General features: G+C 43.2%; 1 protein-coding gene across 3 annotated transcripts in view; it reads left to right on the top strand.

Moving 5' to 3' along the window:
- Positions 1-1,801: 1,801 nt before the first annotated feature.
- The window catches only part of CIB2 (calcium and integrin binding family member 2), a 28,376-nt gene continuing 11,209 nt past the window's right edge, over positions 1,802-18,968 (top strand). Inside the window, exons 1-3 of one of the 3 annotated variants that reach the window (XM_050309481.1) lie at positions 1,802-2,234; positions 9,298-9,332; positions 17,730-17,841. In XM_050309481.1, the coding sequence (XP_050165438.1) occupies positions 2,184-2,234; positions 9,298-9,332; positions 17,730-17,841 (198 nt within the window). In that variant the 5' untranslated portion in view covers positions 1,802-2,183. Of the gene's footprint in view, positions 2,235-8,467; positions 8,503-8,636; positions 8,656-9,297; positions 9,333-17,729; positions 17,842-18,968 lie in introns of those variants that run through there. The other 2 variants (XM_050309483.1, XM_050309482.1) reach the window with 2 other exon arrangements.

Below are 18,968 nucleotides of genomic sequence, written 5' to 3'. Positions count from 1 at the left end.
GCATTTCAGGTCAGTTCTTGCTGTGCACATCGAAAAGTATTGATTTGTGGCAGCAACACGCTGGAGTAAGCATTGCTTAACACCCAGCTAATCTTGGGTAAATATGAACAGATAGAAGAAGTGAAGAAGAGTAAACTGGAAGGCTCTCTGAACTTTTACATTTACGGACAAAGAGGAGTGAAAAAGACTTTGGGCATTATGGTGCCTTTAAATTTTACCCAGTTAGTGTGGTAAGATAATTATGTGTTGAAATATGGTTACCACTGTAGCAGGCTTGGGAAGAGCCGGCTGGTGTAGTGGAACCCTCCACAGTCAGTATCTGAATCCTCTTTTTAATTTTATTTGCTAATAAAAAAGACTCTTCAGACTATGGAATTTGAGAAACAGAGTTTATTTTCAGTCCATTTACTCAGTGAATGCTGTTGCCTTGGAAAACTGAGTCTTTCTTTTAAAGCAAGGAAGGCTTTTGGCCATACTGGTTTTCCTGCATATTTTCTCTCCAGTAGAATAAAACCAAAGCATTTCTAATATGGAAGAGAGAGTGGAGGAGCACTTTTAATAATTAGAAATACTATATTCTGAAATATTTTGGGGTTTTTTTACATTCTGACTTAACCTGTGGAGAACCTTTTGGAGCATAATGAGAATCTATTGGTAGAATCCATTTCTTTGACTGTTACAGTTCTGATGTTTGCTTGCCACTGCCAAGCCTTGTTGCCCACATTCTCATCCCAAGGCGTTTATTTTGTATATATGGTAATACCGTGTGGTGCTGTAGCTCAGGGCAGTGCTGGTTTGCAGCTCCTCAAACCTGCATTCCAAATGTTGTAATTTGAATAAGCCCTCTCTTAGAGCAGTCCGTGGTTCAGCACTTTGTAGAAAGTTTTTACTACACATCCAACACACTCCATAGGATATTTTTACTGTGTATACAATATATTCACTTTCAGCATTACAGTTAAATGTTTGTCCTTTGTTGTCATTTGCCAAGGTAAAGTGAACTCCTATAACCCAATCCCGTTATCAGGTCAGGCTCATTAGAAGCTGTTGGGGAAAGCACAAGGCAATTCTGCGAGTGGTTTCATTAACCTAATAATGACCTCTGGCACAGCTGTAAATAAAGAATGCGGGAGTTTTGCTGCTCCTTTGTGCGTGAGTGGAAAGTGAACTCACAACAGGTTGTTGCCATCCTTTCTCACTCAGCCTCCCTCCTGCTGTTGCTAAAAGTGCTTACCCTTCTGCAGCTGTTCGATAATACAATTTTGTTGGAGTTTATTCGTGTTGTCTGGCTGCTTCTCAGAGATGCTCTTTATATTTTTTTTTTAATTTTCCCGGAACCAGTGTTGTGGTGAACTAAACCAGCACTCTGGGAGCCCTCTGCTGGCACTGTGTGCTTTTGCTTCAGGCTGCGGTCGTATTCCTTCCTTCCTTCCTTCCTTCCATCCCAGCTGTGCTCGCTTCAGCCTAAGGACTCGGATTAGCGTCTGTAAAACTACTTCAACCTTGCTGCTTTTTAATGATTATTATTATTTTACTGTGGGAAGGAGCACTCGCATTCCCGTCCGCGGGAGTGTGGCGGTGCAGACAGGGGCATTTACCGTGTCACCTGCTGATGTCGCGGGGGTGCCGTGAGCGCCTCTGTGGGAGGGCAGCGGCAGGAGCTGCGCTCTGCCAGGGTCTGTCCCAGCTCCCAGCTCCGCTCTGTGCTTTGTGTCTGTCCAGCACGGCTGCGCTGCCGAGCTGCTGACGCAGAGGAGCTGCTCCCAAACCTGGCGGTGCCGGCGGGAGCGCCCTGCGATCCTGGACGGACACCCCGAGGCACCGGAGAGCCGCTCTCCGCCGGTACCGCCCGCTCGGCTTTGGGCTTACAAAAGCCCCGTGTGCCTCTCAGAACAGCACCTGGAAAAGGGGGAACGTTGGCATCGCTGGCTTTGCACGACACCTGTGATTTTACACTCTTGTTTCCTGGCACGCTCCGGTCGAGCCTCCGCAAAGATTTCCCTGCGCCGCGTCCTTCCCCCTCCCCGGGCGGGTGCGGGCACGGGCACAGCCACTTCGATGCAGGCTCGGGGATTTTTTCAGCGCTCTCACGGACTGTACGTGCTCTAAATGCCTACAATACAGAGGAATCCGCCTGCTCCTAATGGGATGCATCTGCAGAGAGGAAGAATTCCTCATTTAAGATGGGTAATAAGCAAACGATATTTACTGATGAACAGCTAGACGCCTACCAGGTAAGATATCTTGGCTTGCTTTAGGAGATGGAAAGGAGTGTAATCTTCATATGATTCTGATTTGGTTTTCTGGTTGGTTCGAGGAGTGGTTTTTCTTTGCCAATATGATTGAAAACTTCCTTTGTAACCTGCGTGCACACATTCTACTGTTCCTTGCAGTACCGGTGTTCTACGGCTGGGTTGTTAGATAAATATAGTTTAATTCCCCCTCTGGATACCGGGAAAAGTCCCATCCTCAATGCCTGGACTAGGAACCAGGATAAAGGTTGTGATGAGCCTGACAAAGTGCAGCAATAACCTCTCTTTCTCCCTCCATGCCTTTGCTGATAATAGAGGAGAAAAGGAAAAAAAAAAAAAGTCTTGTCTAAATTCACTTCTCCTAAAGATAAGTCATAGAAATATGCTTAATGTAAGCCCAGAACAGGGATTGTGATGCTTGCACCCACTCCTGGATAGCAGTTTCTTACCTTAACAGAGTAGTGTTGCATTTTATGTCGGGGATAACTCGATACTTCTCTATTTACTCACATTGTATCAACTGATTTTTAATAGGGTAAAAAATAATTCCCGCTTTCCAGTCATGTTTCAGCACACTGCAGATCGTCCTGAAATGCATTGCAGGAAGCTCTCTGCACAATGAGCACCTTGAACAAGTTTCTGACCAGCCAGTGAGGTGCTGCATGGAATAGGAATGTGCTGAAGGAGGCAGCTGACTCCTTACCCGGAGATGCAGACAGGGCTCTACAGTTCAAACATAGAATTAAACTGAATCTTGATTTCCTGCACTGTTATCTTGTGGTAACCAAGGGACACATCGAGTCATAACAATGATTTGCTGTCAGGATCTCTGATTCAAGCCCTTGAAGTGAAAACTCTTATTTTAGTTACTAATTGTATTTCAAGTTACTGCTGATGTGGACTTTTCACAGGTGTAAATGTTTATCCACAGAGTCGGGCTAGCAAATGCTTTGAACCTCTATCCCATGCTGAAAATAAGGCATAAATTAGATGCTTTTAGAAATACCTCACTCTTTTCTTGTCAGGGCAGGACATGTGGAAATGGACCTTCTCTAATTTCCACTTTGTCACACATCTCACCCTCACCAGCAGCCTGTCACTGTGATATATTAGTCTAAGTTAATGCTCTTAAAAGTCCAGGACCCAAACAGGTTTTTTCACGTCCCTGCTGGACAAGCAAGAGGGAAATCAAAGATCTCTAAAGCACCAGTGCCTGTCCTCCTCCTAACAACAAAAGTGAACACAGAACAGAGCACAACTGCAGTGAACCAAAACAAAATCCAAATGCAATTAATGTTATCTTCTTGACATAAACTGGCAAATGCAAGAGCTGAAATGTCATCCCTAATTCCCTGCTCTTGGTGCAGAAATGGCCTCTGTCTAATGGCTTTGGCAGCCCCTGCCTTTCCTAATGCTGGTTAATTGATCTCGAAGCCTGGCAGGACTTGGACCCGCTGGACTGAGTCACCTTTGGGATTTCTCTGTTCCAGGCAGACTTTAGTTCATTGCTGTAGTCCCAGAGAATTTTGGAGTAGTAACATCACTTGTTTTGTGTGCTAAGTGCTGTAAATAACGAGTTCCAGGACAGCCACTGACCTGCAGGATTTGCCAGGAAGGAACGTTTGCTTCGTGCTGAGAAGAATCTGATAAGAGTCTTATTTTGGTGGTGATTTGCTCTGATCCACTAATTTTGCATCATTGCTGTGTCTTTCAAACCCTGAGATCCTGGGCTGACTGCTGTAACCTCCCCCCTCAGAGAGCTCCTGCCTCTCCACTGCATCCTGGGGGAGAGGTGGCACACAGATGGAGTTCACCATCTGCCCTGCCTTGTTCCCACTGGGGCAATTCCCTCAGAACAGAGATGGGGAGAATGGGACAATGGTTCTATAATTTTTTTAATGCAGGTTTTCATGTCCTGAGCCAGCAGCTGAGTTAGCAGGGGCTCTGAACACTGGACCAGAGTGAGACACTGTGTCCCACGGACCCCTCTGCAACAGCCTGGTGTCACATCTGCACCCCAGAGGGGATCTCCACGTGAATTGCTTTTTAAATGGATCGCTGATTCCTCTCTGGTTTCTCCCCAAAGGAGAACTAGGCAATTTCTTGTGAATTTGTGCGTCTGGGAGTTACTACTGGACCCCTTGCAATAATGCCCAGGGGCACAGTGTTCATATCCCAGCAGGGCAGAAGCAAAAGAATCAGCTTAATCCTTTATGTAAAATATGTTTGGGTTTTTTTCTTTTACTCCCTTACAGTTCCTGTTGGAAAACTGTTCAAAAAAAACCTCACTCACCTCATGGTTAGACTTATAATTTCTTTATTTAAACGTATTTCTGGACATTGTCTTACCTGGTTGTAGCTTCTGCTGGTTTTGTCTTTAGCACAAATTGCTTTGAGTCTATAGCACCAAAATACTACTTTAGTAGTAGGAAATTTTAATAATTTTTTTAAAAATCAGTGAATTTCATGTGCTTGTTCTTTAGGAGACACAAGGAGATGGAAAAGTGAGAAGCTCATGTGCTTAAAGTATGTTAAAATCATGTATGAGTGACTTTGGCTTTAGGGAGTAAAGATGGAGCTGCAGAAAAATCACCTGCTTGAAGAGCAAGCATACAGAAATGATCATGGACATGATATCAATGAGATAAAATAACCTGATGTGATTTATCCAGAACTTTGTGAAGTGCCTGTTTATACAATTATTTTTTTTTTTGATATGTAAACTGGCACTTTTTAGCAGAACCTTCCCATTGAACTGAAATCTGGGCCCTCCCAGCATGACCTCAGTGTTTTTAATGGACAAGTCTTTTGAGTGCTCCTCATTCAGACTGGTGATGGGTAACCAGCTGAAACTGTTTGTAAAAGAGACTTTATAATATTGAACCTTTCAGCTTTTTTTTTTTTTTTTTTTTAAATTCCTGAGAGGCAGATGAAAGAAAGACTGGAAAGCTGTAAATCTCCTAACACCTTGTCACATCACCTGCTATTCAGATCATATCACCTGTTATTAAAACAGTGTTCTAGCTGGCAGCTCTTTAAATCTTCAGAAGATTAGTGAAATGTTTTTGGAAATGAGGCTCTTGCTGGCACTGCTTTCCTGGTGGAGATTCACCTCATTTAAAAACCTGGCCCTGTAAGAAAATTAATTCTACTGGGCATTTCTGATTCTTGTGCCCTCAGAGTATTTATTTGGCTACTCTGGGTTTCTGGGTGTGTTTTTTTGTTTGGGTTTTTTTTTTTGTGTGTATTGGGGTTTTGGTTGTTAATGGTTTTTTTTGTCTTGCCTGTTTGTTTTTTTAATACATAAAATGCAAAATCTAACCAGGGTCTGGTTAGGGAAAAGGTAAATATTGATATGGAAGAAAGATGCATTTCATTGGGAAAAAAAAGGACATTTTCAAATCAAGGTTTTAAAAGCTGCCTACAGATTTTGGAGGTCAAGTGTCACTGGGAACAACAACCATTTGTAGTTGTTCATTAATGCTACTATTTACTCTGCATTATTTAATCTGGCCTCAAAACAGACTTATGTGCCCTAACAGTCTTAAAGGCAATATTGCAATGAAATACAGGACTGTGAAATAATTACCTGCTCCTTTACACAAGAATTTGGCTATTCCAGAGCTCACTTTTATCCTTTTATTACAACTGAACTCAAACTGTATTTCCTGAGAATGATGCAAAACCAGCTGAAACAACTGAGGTTCTGATCTGTCAAGGAATGCCATTTGTAAAGTGAAACTAGGTCAGCGAGCTGTCTTTTGATTTGAAAGCCATGCTTGGTTTGATCAGGGGCTTGGGAGATTAACCCTTTGCAAGCAGCATTTTTAACTCACCGTTAACGCTTCGTGCACTCCCAGGGGTGTAAATACATCGATATCTTGCCGATCAGTCCTGCCCAACCCCACCCCGCTCTCGGCTGTGCGTGGCTCGTAGGACATTTGCAAAACCAGAGTGGAGGGGATAACACATCCGATCTGCAAGTTCTTTTGCTTCTCTGCATTCCCAGACTTCTGATTGCTTCATGGGATGACGCTCTGTGAATGGTGTGTTGATGAAATGATCTGTGTGCACAGAACGGAACGTGGCCGGTGATTGGAAAACCGAAGCCTCTGAAATCATTTCCTTGCAATATTACCTTGGAAAATGCTGCAGCACTCAGTGCTGAGCATTTCTTGGGAGCTGCTCGCTCAGCTCTGTGGATCTCATCTGTCCTGCCCTAAGGATATCATCAACATCCCCATTAGCCACTGGTTTACAGTATCTGTAGTTTCCTGCCTTTTGTCTGAGGCTGCTTTTTAAAATTTGGAGCGATTTTTTGACTGATTTAAATTATTTTCTTATTTATAAAACTTCCCAGTGAAGCTGTTGCAGGATCAGAGTAAATCTACCCTTATGAAACTCTACATATAAAAGGCAGAATATACATGTATTGTCTTAGAGGAGAGAGAAAGTTAATGGATGTAAGAACTGTTTCCCAGCAGCTTTGCATATTTGAGTATTTCTGTTCTTTCTTCTGTAGAGAAGAAAAGACATGTATATGTGAAATAATATATACACACATATAGAAATATGTGTGTATGTGAAATGAGTTTTATTTCAGAGCTGTGTCACTGCCCTCTGAAGGGGTGCTGACCTTTCATTCACCAAACTCTCCTGCCATTCACAGGCTGCCCTCAGGAACTGGCATCCTCTCCCACAGGACAGCTGCTCCTGGAGCCATCCCTCGTGCTGTGCTGTGTGTGGACACCTGGCAGAGGGTTCATTATCAGCACAGTTCTCTCTCTCTCAGTGTTTTTTGTTCAGATCACTGCAGGACTCGATAAAAAGCAGAACCGACCTAGGAACTGGCAGTAAAATCTGTGGCAAAGGTAGCAGGACCACCTATTTCAGTCTGTCCTGCCCTAAACCTGCCTTCACCTGACACAGGAAAGAAAAGAATAAAGCTCACAGCACGTGCATTCTGCTCTTGTATAAAACCATTTGGAAGAGCAGAGACCACTGACCCTTCCCTGCAAGCAAAGCTACCCCTGGAAGCTCAATCACCTGCCTCTGCTCCCTGCAAAGCCTTCTGAGAAGCAGTTAAGCCACCTAAATGCTAAATTTGAGGCTCAAGTCCCATTAGACAACTGAATTATCTTCTAGAAATCAATGGGGAACCTTCTGTTTGCTCGCTTTTATTGTCTTTGCTAGAAGTGAGCTGGTAAATTGCAGATTTAAGTGGTATCTTACCTCCAAGAAAGCAGCAGTGATTCCGTGTCAGACTTCTAATTCCTTAGATGAACATATATTAGAAAGAAAAGCAGTGATTCTCAGGAGCCTTTCTTGCCAGAAATATTGAATTGATAAGGATCATGAAACCTCTGCTGATGTTTGTTTGGTCAGTATTTAGTTTGGGCTTTTCTGGTGTCCAGACAGAACAGACTGGGTGCTTTTTGTGTTCAAAATAAATTCCAATACAGTCCCCAAAGCAGCAAATGTGTTCCATGATAGCTTTGATCTTCCTTCCAGCCCAAGTTACCACGTGTGTAAATGATAAATGCTTTCCAGGACCCACCTCCCCTTTCCTTGTGAGAGAGTGAATTTACCATGTTAACTGTTTCTTGTCCATCACTGTGTGTTTTCTGTATGAATGAAGCAGCCAGGAGAAAATTGGATGATTCACCTCCGTGCTTCTTTGGCCAAAAGTCTTTAATTAAATTGGAATTAAATTGCTTTAGTTCCAGCAACTGTAAAATGTAATTATGTTATTTAGTCTTTTGCTCCATCATAATTTTAATCCAAGTTAGGGCTGTGCTTCCCAAAAAAAAAGAAGAACAAGGAAAAAGAAAATCAGTCCTGCACTCCTTTCTATTATTATCTCGATACTTGTTTTCCCTTCATCTCTTGATTTTCAATATGAGTGGGTTAGTTTATATTGATAAAAATTTTGTTTGATTACAAAATAGGCAGTCACTGCTGTGTTGTCAATGAGAAGAGGCAACTCAGCTTAAAATAAAATATAAAAAAAAAATATGTGGGCTGTCAGCAACACTGGTTTATGACCTGAGCTCTTCATTTTAAGTCTCCCAGTAGCGTTTTTGCCTGATTTCTGCAAGGTAAAGGGTAACTTTTCTTTTTTAATCTTTGTCTTCATTTGCATACCCTCCCTCTCAGCTCTGAGTTCAGGACCAGTGGCTGCTGTTTCCTCCAGCCTCTCTAATGACAGGATGATTGCAGTTACTTGTGAGATTACACCTGCCTTTTCGTGGTAAATGAATCACTTTAAGTGACAGTTTGGGTGCTGATTGTGCTGGAATCGAGGAGGGCTCAGCTCTCAGTGCAGCTCCAGCCAAGGAGCTGCAGTGTCAGCACTGCCAGGGTGCTCCCCTGTGCCTGGAACAGGATCCTGCCTGTGAGAGAGGTGGATAATCAGCCAGAATATTGTGTTTTGGTGCTTGTTCCCTGTCTGCACACCCTCAGGAGCTACCTCTGAAACCAGAAGTTGCATACTCTGAGTTTATGAATGATGATGTCGACTGCTTATCAAATATTTCATTGCCACCAGCGTTCCTGGGTTTGGGTGCAGGGCAGAATTTCCCTTAAATATTTATTTGATGAGATAGTGGAGGTTAGGGGATATTCCTGTTGATGGGATGGGACTGATTATTTATATTTCCTCACAGCACCTGGAATTGGAATTTGTTATTTATAGTTTTCTAGATCCACTTATGGAATATTTTCGGCCTATACCCCCGTTTTTGGGGTTAATTTTGTTTCTGGTCTGGTCATTCCACACTGGAGAAGTATTTCAACAAGTTGTTTGTTTGTTTGTTTCTCCTGGAGTTTCCCATTACAATATTTTTTTTTTACTGGTTTGTGCTTAGGATATTTCAGTTATTTTACAGCACATTTTGCTTTCGGAGTCCAAAGTAGGTCGTGCACAAATGGCATCTTTCATGCTTTTCTGTCAGATCTGAATTTCCTCCCAGAAGGTGGAAAAAGAATTCTTTGCAGTTGTTTTCAATGTTTCTGTAGTACAATGACACATTTTGTTTTTTGACAGGACTGCACCTTCTTCACTCGGAAGGAAATCCTTCGGTAAGTAAATTGCATTAAACTTCTCCTTCGTGATTCACGTGGAAGGGAGTAAATCTTTCCATCTGACTTGGGAGGAAACCAAATAAAGCCCATTGTTTTGCCCCAGGATCTGGGGCATTGTCACACAGATCCTGTCCTGTCACTACCTAGGAACTCGCAATGCTTGGGGGTCTCAAGTTTGAAAAGCTTCTCAGACACGAGAAACTTTGTTTTCATCAACGCTGGGAACAGCTTTGAGATCAAAAGCAGAGTGGTCTCTGTTTTTTGTTGGAAAAGCAGAGGTTGTATTGCAGCTCATTCCTTGCATGGCCTGTCCTCGTTGTTCCTGGAGAAATGTCTTAAAAATCAACAAATGTCTTAAAAATCAACAATCTTCTTTCTGACAGGGCTGCCTTGATGCAGAACTTCTGAAATAGATTTGTTTGGATTGGATAAAACTGGAAAAATGGCTTTATTTTTCTAAAATTTTATTTAAACTCAAATTTGTCAAAGCTTTATGAGCAGTCAATTACTTGCCTTTGTGTTCCTGATTATTAATTAAGATTTTGACACATAAGGTTCTCTTTGTCCCTTTGAATAACTGATCTGTTCTGAGAATTGGGGGTGAAGTGGTTTGTAAACTGTGATTCGGGGTCATCCTGCTCTTAGGAGTCCTTTCTTTTTCTCCTGTGGGATGATCTCTAAGGAAGAATTTAAGTTAACCTGAAAGAATAATTGACTTGCAGTGCAGAAAGCAAAAGTGACTTATCTTGGTACATGTACACCTAAAATACATCCAGAAAAAAATGTCTGGATAAGTAAGAAGGGTAAAACATGTGCAGTACAGGCCCAATTTAAAGAATGTGACATCAAATGTGACCATTTTTATGACAAGACTGGAACATTGGTGGGGGAGGATGGACTCAGAACTGGAAAATGCTGATAAAAGGAAGGAAATGAGGAATCAAACATCTTCACTGAGGTGGTAATTGGGAAACTGCTCAATCTGAATAAGCAAACTTTTTTTTTTAATCTAGAAAGCATTTTCAAACTGTAACTTTGAACCATCATGTGCAGCTGAGAAAATACAGAGCATGTACTTTGGAAAACACTGCAGATGTCAAGAGCAGATATTCTGGAGTAATGAAATCAGAAAGTGTCACAGCATGGCAGGCAGGCAGGGACTTACACTACTGCAAAATCTGCCTGTGGAATGAAGAGCCAGCAAGTTCTGTTCTCTTTTTCTGGGTCGCAGTGGGTAAAAAGTGCTTTTGGAGAATGAGTTGGCAGCTTTGAGAAGCAGATGAGAACCAGCTGAGATGAAGAGGTATTTCTGTGTGGAGTTGTCATTAATTATCATGAATTGTCATTGCCGTGTGCTCCTCAGTTTTTATTGACACGTGAGACTGAGGTAAAGCTTAGGCTGAAGTTTGATACCAGGACACTGAAGGCAGCAAAACCAAATTACCTGGATTTGCAAATCTTTTTTAAATCCTGGTGTTTTGGGGTTGGGTTTTGGTGGATGCCATCTCCAAACCCTGAGGCTGCACTGCACACAGGACCTTGGGCAGTGCCACGGGTGGGATTGGAAGCTCCTGTTCACTTTCCTGCCCTGTCCCTGGTCAGTGTAAGCACCTTTGAGAGGTTATCAGCACTGTAATCAATCTGTGTTACCCCCACTGGATATTTTTGTGCTTTTTAAGTTTGAGGACAATTATTTCCCTTGTCTTGTCAATTTAGGTTGAACACAAATTACTACCTAAGCAACAGAGTGGAATCCAGAGGTGTCTCTACACATCTGAGGAGAAGTTTTACTGAATAGGAATAAAATGGGCTATGATCCCCTAATTAATCAGCACTTAGTGATTTAGCATATCCCTGTCTCAGGGAAGAGGGAGCTAAAAACTGCTGGGAGTTTATTTATTTATGCACTGCAGGCCCCTCCCAGGTGGGGGATTAAGGAAGAGCAGGACCAGTTCCTTTCAGGCTGAACTGAATCTCTTGTGCACCTGCCGAGCTCAGTGAGATGATCCAGCAGGGAGTGACCTCACCAAAACAACAACAACCAGCAGCCCTGTGTGGCTCACCAGCCATTTGTGTGAGTGCTGGTGAGGAAGAGGTGCAGCTGTGCAGGTGGGGATGAGGGGATTAATGAGGCAGCTTCAATTTAGATTGATTTAAAGTGATGGGAACCAGCACGGGATTGCAATTAGGTGAAAGTGTTTTTATCCGTCCCTGCAGGGAAAGCAGCCCATCAAAAACCCAACCAGCAGTAAATCTATTTTCTGCTGGTTTAATAAGCTGAATCAGCTCTCTGAGGGATCAGGGGAGTGCCAAAGCTGGCACAAGAGCCAGAGCCAGCAAATGGAGCTGCAGATGAGGAGAGCAAGGCTTAGCAAATCCCTCCCAGTGAGATGATGGATTGACTCACGCACTGATCTCAGGGTGCAAGGCTTTGGTGTCAGCATCAACCTAAGTCAACAAAAACACAGCCTATGGTCAGAGGGGTTGAGGCCACGTTCTTCTGATTGGTAACCTGAGTGCAGATAGTTTGGAAATTATTGAAGAATAACTGAATTTAGGAATTTTAAATGAAGAAGGAATTAACACAGAATAGAGAAAATGGATCTAGGAAAAGAATAAAGTTAGACTGTGCCTAGTGGAAGAGAAGGAGAGAACCTGGGGGTCATTCTTGGTGTTTGACAGGCATTGTTTATAGAATGTGAGAATTCCATTCCAGTCAGCAGCGCTGGGACCAAACTGGAGGAACAAACTGCCCACTTTTGGGCATCACCAGTCCAAAAAGATTTGTTGTGCTGGAAAACATCCTGTAGACAGAAACATGGGCGAGAAGAAAAAAGGCTGGAAAAACACTTTGTTCATAGCAATGAATCTCTTCATGTTAACGTGCCTCTCCTGTGATTGTAAATGGCAACAAATGGTCGAGTTGTCTCTTAAAAGGCAGTGTTTCTGTTCCTCAGGTCTGCAAATCTGATTTTCCAGCTTTTACTCCAGCAGTAATGGTTGTGTGCTGGCCAGCCCAGCTGTCCCTGCTGCCCCTGTAGCCCAGCACAATTTGGCAGCTACCCAGGCGCTCCAGTGCAGGTGTTCTCGGGTGTCTGTCCCAGCCAGACAGCCCCAAACTTGTCAATTAAAGTTGTTTCCCTTGAGAACCGAGCTGGCCAGCTGCCAGGGGAGCGTGGCACTGCCTGGCTGAGCTGGGCACCCTCTGGGAACTCAGCAGACCTTTGAACCTCTCTGGAGAAGACAATTCCTTAATTCTCCTGTTCCGTTCTCTTCCCTGCGTGTTTGTGACGGGTGGAAGGTGAGGTGGAGAGCCCTTTGAGCCAATCCAGCCACCTGCTGGATTCTAAATCTGAAACCTGCCTGAGAGTGAAGCAGTGAATTCCTCCAATTGCTGGGAAACTTTCCTTTTAAGGCAGCAGGAGCAGCAAAGGGCTTGCTCCAAACTCCCTGTGGAGCAAGCTGATGTGCAGATGGAAGCTCCTGGTTTTCTTTTGAAAAGTTTGGGGTTCAGATGCAGGAAGGGGAAATTCCCACGTTGTCAGCATTGGGGGAAAAAAACCAAACCTGTTGGCCAAAAGAATATAATTTGAGGGAAGTCTTGGGAATGTTCCTGAGTTTTAGGGAAGAAACTACCTACAGGAGGGACATGCACCCTGAAGCTGCTGTTGATCTGCTGTCTGAGCATAAGGAACCCTTTTTTTCCTCTTTCTTTTCTTTTTCCTTCTTCCTGTGGGAGTGACCAAGGCCAGGAACAGGCTGCCCAGAGAGGTGGGGGAGTCTCCACCCTTGGAGATGCTCCAAAGCCATCGGGACCTGGTCCTGGGCCCGCTCTGGGGGCCCCTGCTGGGAGGGGATTTGGACCAGAGGAGCTCCAGAAGTGCCTCCCAACCTCCACCATTCTGTGATTCTTTGAATCACCAGCAGAAAAGAGGCCTGGGAGGAGGGGTTTGAGTGGTGCTTCAAGGAAAGGAAAACATTATAAACTGCTTTTATCCATATTTACTGTGCATCGTGGAGTTCTGGGAATAGCAGAATACGTGTATTGCAAGTCAAAGCCTTCCTAAGTATGACTAGATATTTTAGAATAAATATAGTATTATAAATTATACTTATATTATCATAAATATATTATTCTAAATCGCCAAAATAATTTATTTTTAATTTTACTGCAGATGATTTGGGAGGATACTTATCTAGTGTTCTCTTGAATTAATTAGTGCTGCTTCATTTTGCATTGCAGAGATGAATAAACACTTGACACATTAACTAAAACCTAGCAGAAAGCTCATCTATCCACCTTTTCTCCTCCTATTATGCTGCCTTTCTGTAAATCTTTCTCTGTCCAGCTATTGTATTTTATTGATTTAATGAAAATAACTTCAACTGGAAAGCATAAAAGGGACAAGGCATATCAGTAAGAGAATTCCTTCACCTTTCAACTCCTCCTGCTTGTGTTTCTCACTGTTCTTTGCTCTTTATCTGTTTGTCAAAGTGTGGCAATTTAGGGCGTTGTGGTTTCAGTTTCTATCTGAAATTCCTGGTTGGTGGCATCAAAGTTCCCTGTCATTTTGGCTTCAGCTTCACATGGTAGACCCCTTTCCCTCATAACTGCTGGAACCTCCTCACAGTAATTCCCAGAGGAACTGGGGCAGCACGGAGATCTGTGCCTCAGTTACCACGTGCAACGAGGAACTGTTGTTGCCAAACCAGTTTGTGCGAGTCTGGCATCCATCTGAGACCCTGACAGTGTTTCCTACAGAGGTTTCTTGTCTATTTGCAGTTAGTGATGAATGGCATTGAGGGATGTGTCAGAACAGTCAGCAATCGGGGCAGTGTTTGGGGAACCATCCCTGAGTGTGAGTCCCAGGATTTGTCAGGGTGCACAGCACTGCAGGCTGTGCTGATGGATTGCATGAAGGCAGGAGGGTTATGGGTGTAAATAACCCTGATGTCTACTGAGCTTTACACAGAGCAGCTGATCAGAAATGCACTCTTTCTTTGCCAAAAACTAAGGACTCACCTGGTGTAACAGGAGTTATTCAAGGACACGGGAGTGTTGGTGGTGGAACTGCTGCAAAAGGGACTCTGTTCCTGGTGATAGGTGGCTTTCTTGGCATCCTCTTAAGGGGCTGGGTTATTTTTTTCTGTTATTTTTTCAGCCTGTTTTCTACAAAATCCAAAACTTGATACACTGGAAATCCAGTTTGACATAAAAGAGTTCGTTGTGTCCCTGAAGAACCTTCCAGCATAAAGAGTGGGAGAAGTTGGTTTTAGTTGGTCAGAGGTGTTTTGTTTGCTTTTATGTCTTATTTTAAAGGATAATGGAGCAAGTGCAACACACACAGTGTGTGCTGGGTTTGGAACTGAAGCTGGAGAAATCAAATGGCCCTTTTCACTGTGGTGAGGCTGTTCCAAGCAGAGCTGCAGGATCCTTGCAGACAAAAAAAACACGTGGGAGAGTTTTATTGCTGTAATTTGGTTTGCAGGAGTCAGATCACAGCCACTTCCTACAGACTCGTTTGGATGCTTGAGTGTGAAGTGCACTCAGCTGGAAAGCTCTTACACCTGCAGATCTTTGATTGGGTGAATTAATGGAAGAGTTAACTGGGAGGAAAACAGGATGTCAGAGCTGCCCTCAGATGTGCTGCTGATTACTTGCCCTTTTCTGTGGGGTTTGGGTTAGAGTGATGCTGCTTGCTCTGGATTGATTGCTTCAAAATTTCTGTCTTAATTGGATGAGCATCATAAGAAGCTTTTTCCATCAAAATAATACTGAGCACGTAATACAGATCACCTTGAGCCACAGTGGGGACAGTAAAGTGCTTTTCTATTTACCTGTAATAAATACTTTTTACTTGTCATCTTAGTACTCAGTCTCTGTTGTTGGCACTGTGTTATTCCCACTACTAGAGGAACTTTAAATTCACATTGTTCTGGGTGTTTCTTTTATTTCTATGAAGAGGTGTTTATTTTTGTGATATGCTTGTATTTCAGTAACACTTTGCCTCTTTTTTAAATTTATCATGTATTTGGTGCAAGTAGAAAGGGAACCACCTTTTTCTTTTCTTTTTAACAAACATGAGGTTTAAGAGTTATTACTGACAACTGTAGAAATTCCATTCCTCACATTTCAGATTGATATAACCAGCTTAGAAAAGTAGGAAACACAGGCAGCTTTATTCCAGTCCATTCCCTCTCTCTTCCAAAAGAGAACTCCTTGAAGATGCCCAGCTTGGTGCTTGGATTGACAGTCCTGGTGGAGGAGACAGAGCAAAGACAGACAAATCTGGTGGAGGAGACAGAGCAAAGACAGACAAATCTGGTGGAGGAGGCAGAGCAAAGATAGACAAATCTAACCCTGGAGGAAGCAGAGAACAAATCCTGGCAGTTACAGTGAGCAGGGATTGTCAGTGCTGTGGTTGGAAGTGTTGCCCACAGTGGTCGAGTCGTGCTTTATTTTCCTGAAGACCAGAACACCATTTCAGGACTCCAGCTCTTTAAAGATGAGATCATCCTTAGAGATGGGGATTGGATTGGAAAGGTTTGCTTTCTTTCAAGTGCTTTTAAGCTGGTTTTTCTGGTGTGTTCAGAGGCGTCCTTGTAGCTGCTGTTTACAGGGGAAATGGCTGCTGCATCTTGAATTACCCAGCATTTCTGAGATGTCAGGGGGAGCTGTGGTGAGCAGCTGAGATGTGCTCAGATCAGTGGATATCTAATTTCCTGTGGGGCACAAAATGTTGCCGTGCAGTGGGAAGGGCTGAGTTTCCTGAGATCCAGAGAAAAGGCGATTCTGGGCTTGGTTTCACGTGTTCTGTGGGGCACTTCATCATGGTGAGAGGGGAGATGATTTCCTCCTGGCTTTTGAAATTAATCACCCACGTGAATCTGAAATGGCTCAGCTGGTGTGGGGCTGACTGCAGCTAAAGCTGGAAGGATGGAGGGGTTGGGGAGGCGTTACTTTGTGTATTACTGGTTTGTTTATGTTCTGCTCTTTAAAACATGGGCATCTCTATTTGTAATTGTTAGTACACCGAGTGAGCAGGGAAAATAAAGGGAAAATAAATCACAAAATAACAGCTTTTTAATATACACAAGCAGTACATGTTGCCTCTTGCGAGACCAGGATACTCTGTGTTGCTACATAAGACGTGACAAAGTGACCACTTTCTGACCTCAGACAAGTTTATGAATCAGGTGTCAGACTCAACTTCCACATGTGACAAGGATTGCATTTTACAGGACCTGATGTTTTCTGGGAACAGCAAATATTACTAGAATCTGTAAGATTAGAAAATCAGCAGAATTACACCCAACACTTGAATTGCTTCTACACAGGTAATGCTTTACTTACCAGGCCATTTCTGCCTGGAGTTTTGTTTGAGAGCACAAAATTCGAGATCCATTGGTGAGTTTGAATAGGACACCCACTGTACTTGAAGTGTTTCTATTCCTAGTTTGAGTGAGCATCCCAGTGACAACAGATGTGCCAAGGTAGTTTTAAAATTTACATCCTGGTTAATTTGAGGTTTTCTTTACACAGGGTTGTTTTCTCTCGCTTTTGGGGCTGTGTTTTTGCACTCATTCACTGGAATATTTGGACACAGCTAATAAAGGGTGGGATTAACACTTGTTAACTCAGTTCCATTAGTGATTTGAAGTAATGCTGTAGAAGCATTTGTGCAGTCTTTGCCCAGTTTGTGCATAAGACTGAGACAGTTTTATAATTTTTATAATTTACTGGTAGTCAGCTCCTAGATATTTAGAAACATTGGTATTTCATGACCTTTGACTGTTTTTTCCCAGCTCTCTTCCAAAACTAATCTTGATTCTATTAGCACAGCAAGTGAGCTCCAGAGAGCAAAACTAGTTTTGTGAATGCTGGACTGGGGCACCTCTCTGTAAAAACATTTGCTTATTGCCTGTAAAATATCCTGGTTTGGGAATAAGCTGAGCCAAGAGTGACACAAAACTGTGAGACACAGTGGAGTGGAAATGCTCTGTGTGTGCTGTCAGCCAGGGCTGGGATTGTAGATGTGAATCTGTGCTGTGAGTGAGGCACAGAGAGGGAGGGGGCTGTTTTCATTCAGAAGGAATTAAAGAATCTCCCAAGGAATCTACTTGGATATTGTTTGGCTTTGAAATCCTTCGAGCTGTTAAACAGCAGCTTCTTGCTTAGTGGATGCTGCATCACAGCCCTCTGTTTGCAGAAAGCTGGGAATTTGGTGGGCTCAGACTCGTGCAGATTTGTGTCTGATGACCTGCATGAGTGGCACTGGTTGGTTGAGGTTGGTCATTGGCTCAGACTCGTGCAGATTTGTGTCTGATGACCTGCCTGAGTGGCACTGGTTGGTTGAGGTTGGTTACTGATTGATTGTCTCTGCTCATTTGCAGGTTGCACGGCCGATACTACGAAATGGCCCCCAACGTCGTGCCCATGGACTACACAAAGGACCCAGATGTCAAACTACCTATGCAGCTGATAATTAACATGCCTGAGCTCAAGGTATCCCTTCTGACTGCTTCCAGACTGTATCTCATGTAGCTCATCTGCCAAGGGAGTTTGATATCCCGAAGCAACGTGGTGGTCTGAGCTCTTCCCCTTCCTGCCACTGTTCAAGGGCAAAACCAGCCCCAGAAACTGGAAAGGGTTTGGGTGGATGCCTTTCTTGCAGGGCTGGTTGGGGTAGATGTTCATAGGAAATGAATGGGAAATGAAGTCAAATGTAGCAGTTTTTGCCCCTCTGTGTGGATCCATCCCAGAGGAGCCAGTGGGGTTTGTGTGTGAAGAGCTCTGCTGGTCAGAAATCAGGAGTTCTTTTCTCAGTGTGCTGATTGGAAATTTGCCAGAGGTGTGCAGAGCGTTGCTGATAAAAAAGAAAGGTTTTCCCCTTTTTTTTGTTTCAGCTGCCTGAGCACAGTTGGGAGCTTTCCTTTTTCATGGGGACATAACGTGGTAGTTGGTGGCGAGACAGTCCATGTACATGAGAGAAGCAGTGACCATAAAGCAATCAGTGAAAAGAAAATATGGGGCACTATTTGTTTTGATTCTTGTACCAGTTCAACCATTTAATATGGTTTTAACGGGACAAATACGGATTTTTAGCAGTTATTTTTTCCGACAGTTCATTGAATTATGTTGTGTTTGGTCTCAAGGTCTGTTTTTTAATTAGTTGATTTCTTTAAATGAGTATAATGTGGAAACAACTATTGGTTCAGTCTGATAGCTGCATGAAACATATTAAAGCTTTTTAAGGAAAACAATGCCCTAGAAACCTTGTAATTGCTGGCCTTCCACTTGATTTTAATGATTTAGAAATTGTTCTTTAATGCTGTATTTTTCCCCCAAATATCTGACACTTTACAAGCAGAAGCAGCGCTTTAGAAATCCACCTGGGGAGGAGGTTAAAAGTCAACATGGAGAGGAAAACATTTGAATTAGATTTCAAATGAGAAATTACAGTCACACAGAGCCTTTTGGGCTGCAGTGACACTCAGGGAGCAGCTCATTCCATGAAAACGTTGGAGCTGGAAGACTCCTGTGTTTCCAAGCCAGCCTGGTACTGAGGCTGAGATATAAAGCAGGAATTTCCTTCTGGAACCTGTTTAGATTGAGATCTTGCTGCCTGAGCA

This window comes from Myiozetetes cayanensis, unplaced genomic scaffold, assembly GCF_022539395.1.
Source record: "Myiozetetes cayanensis isolate MyiCay16 unplaced genomic scaffold, myiCay2020 scf14, whole genome shotgun sequence".
NCBI lineage: Eukaryota > Metazoa > Chordata > Aves > Passeriformes > Tyrannidae > Myiozetetes > Myiozetetes cayanensis.
The sequence above is the reverse complement of the archived record's forward strand: the minus strand, read 5'-3'. Positions and strand labels throughout refer to the sequence as shown.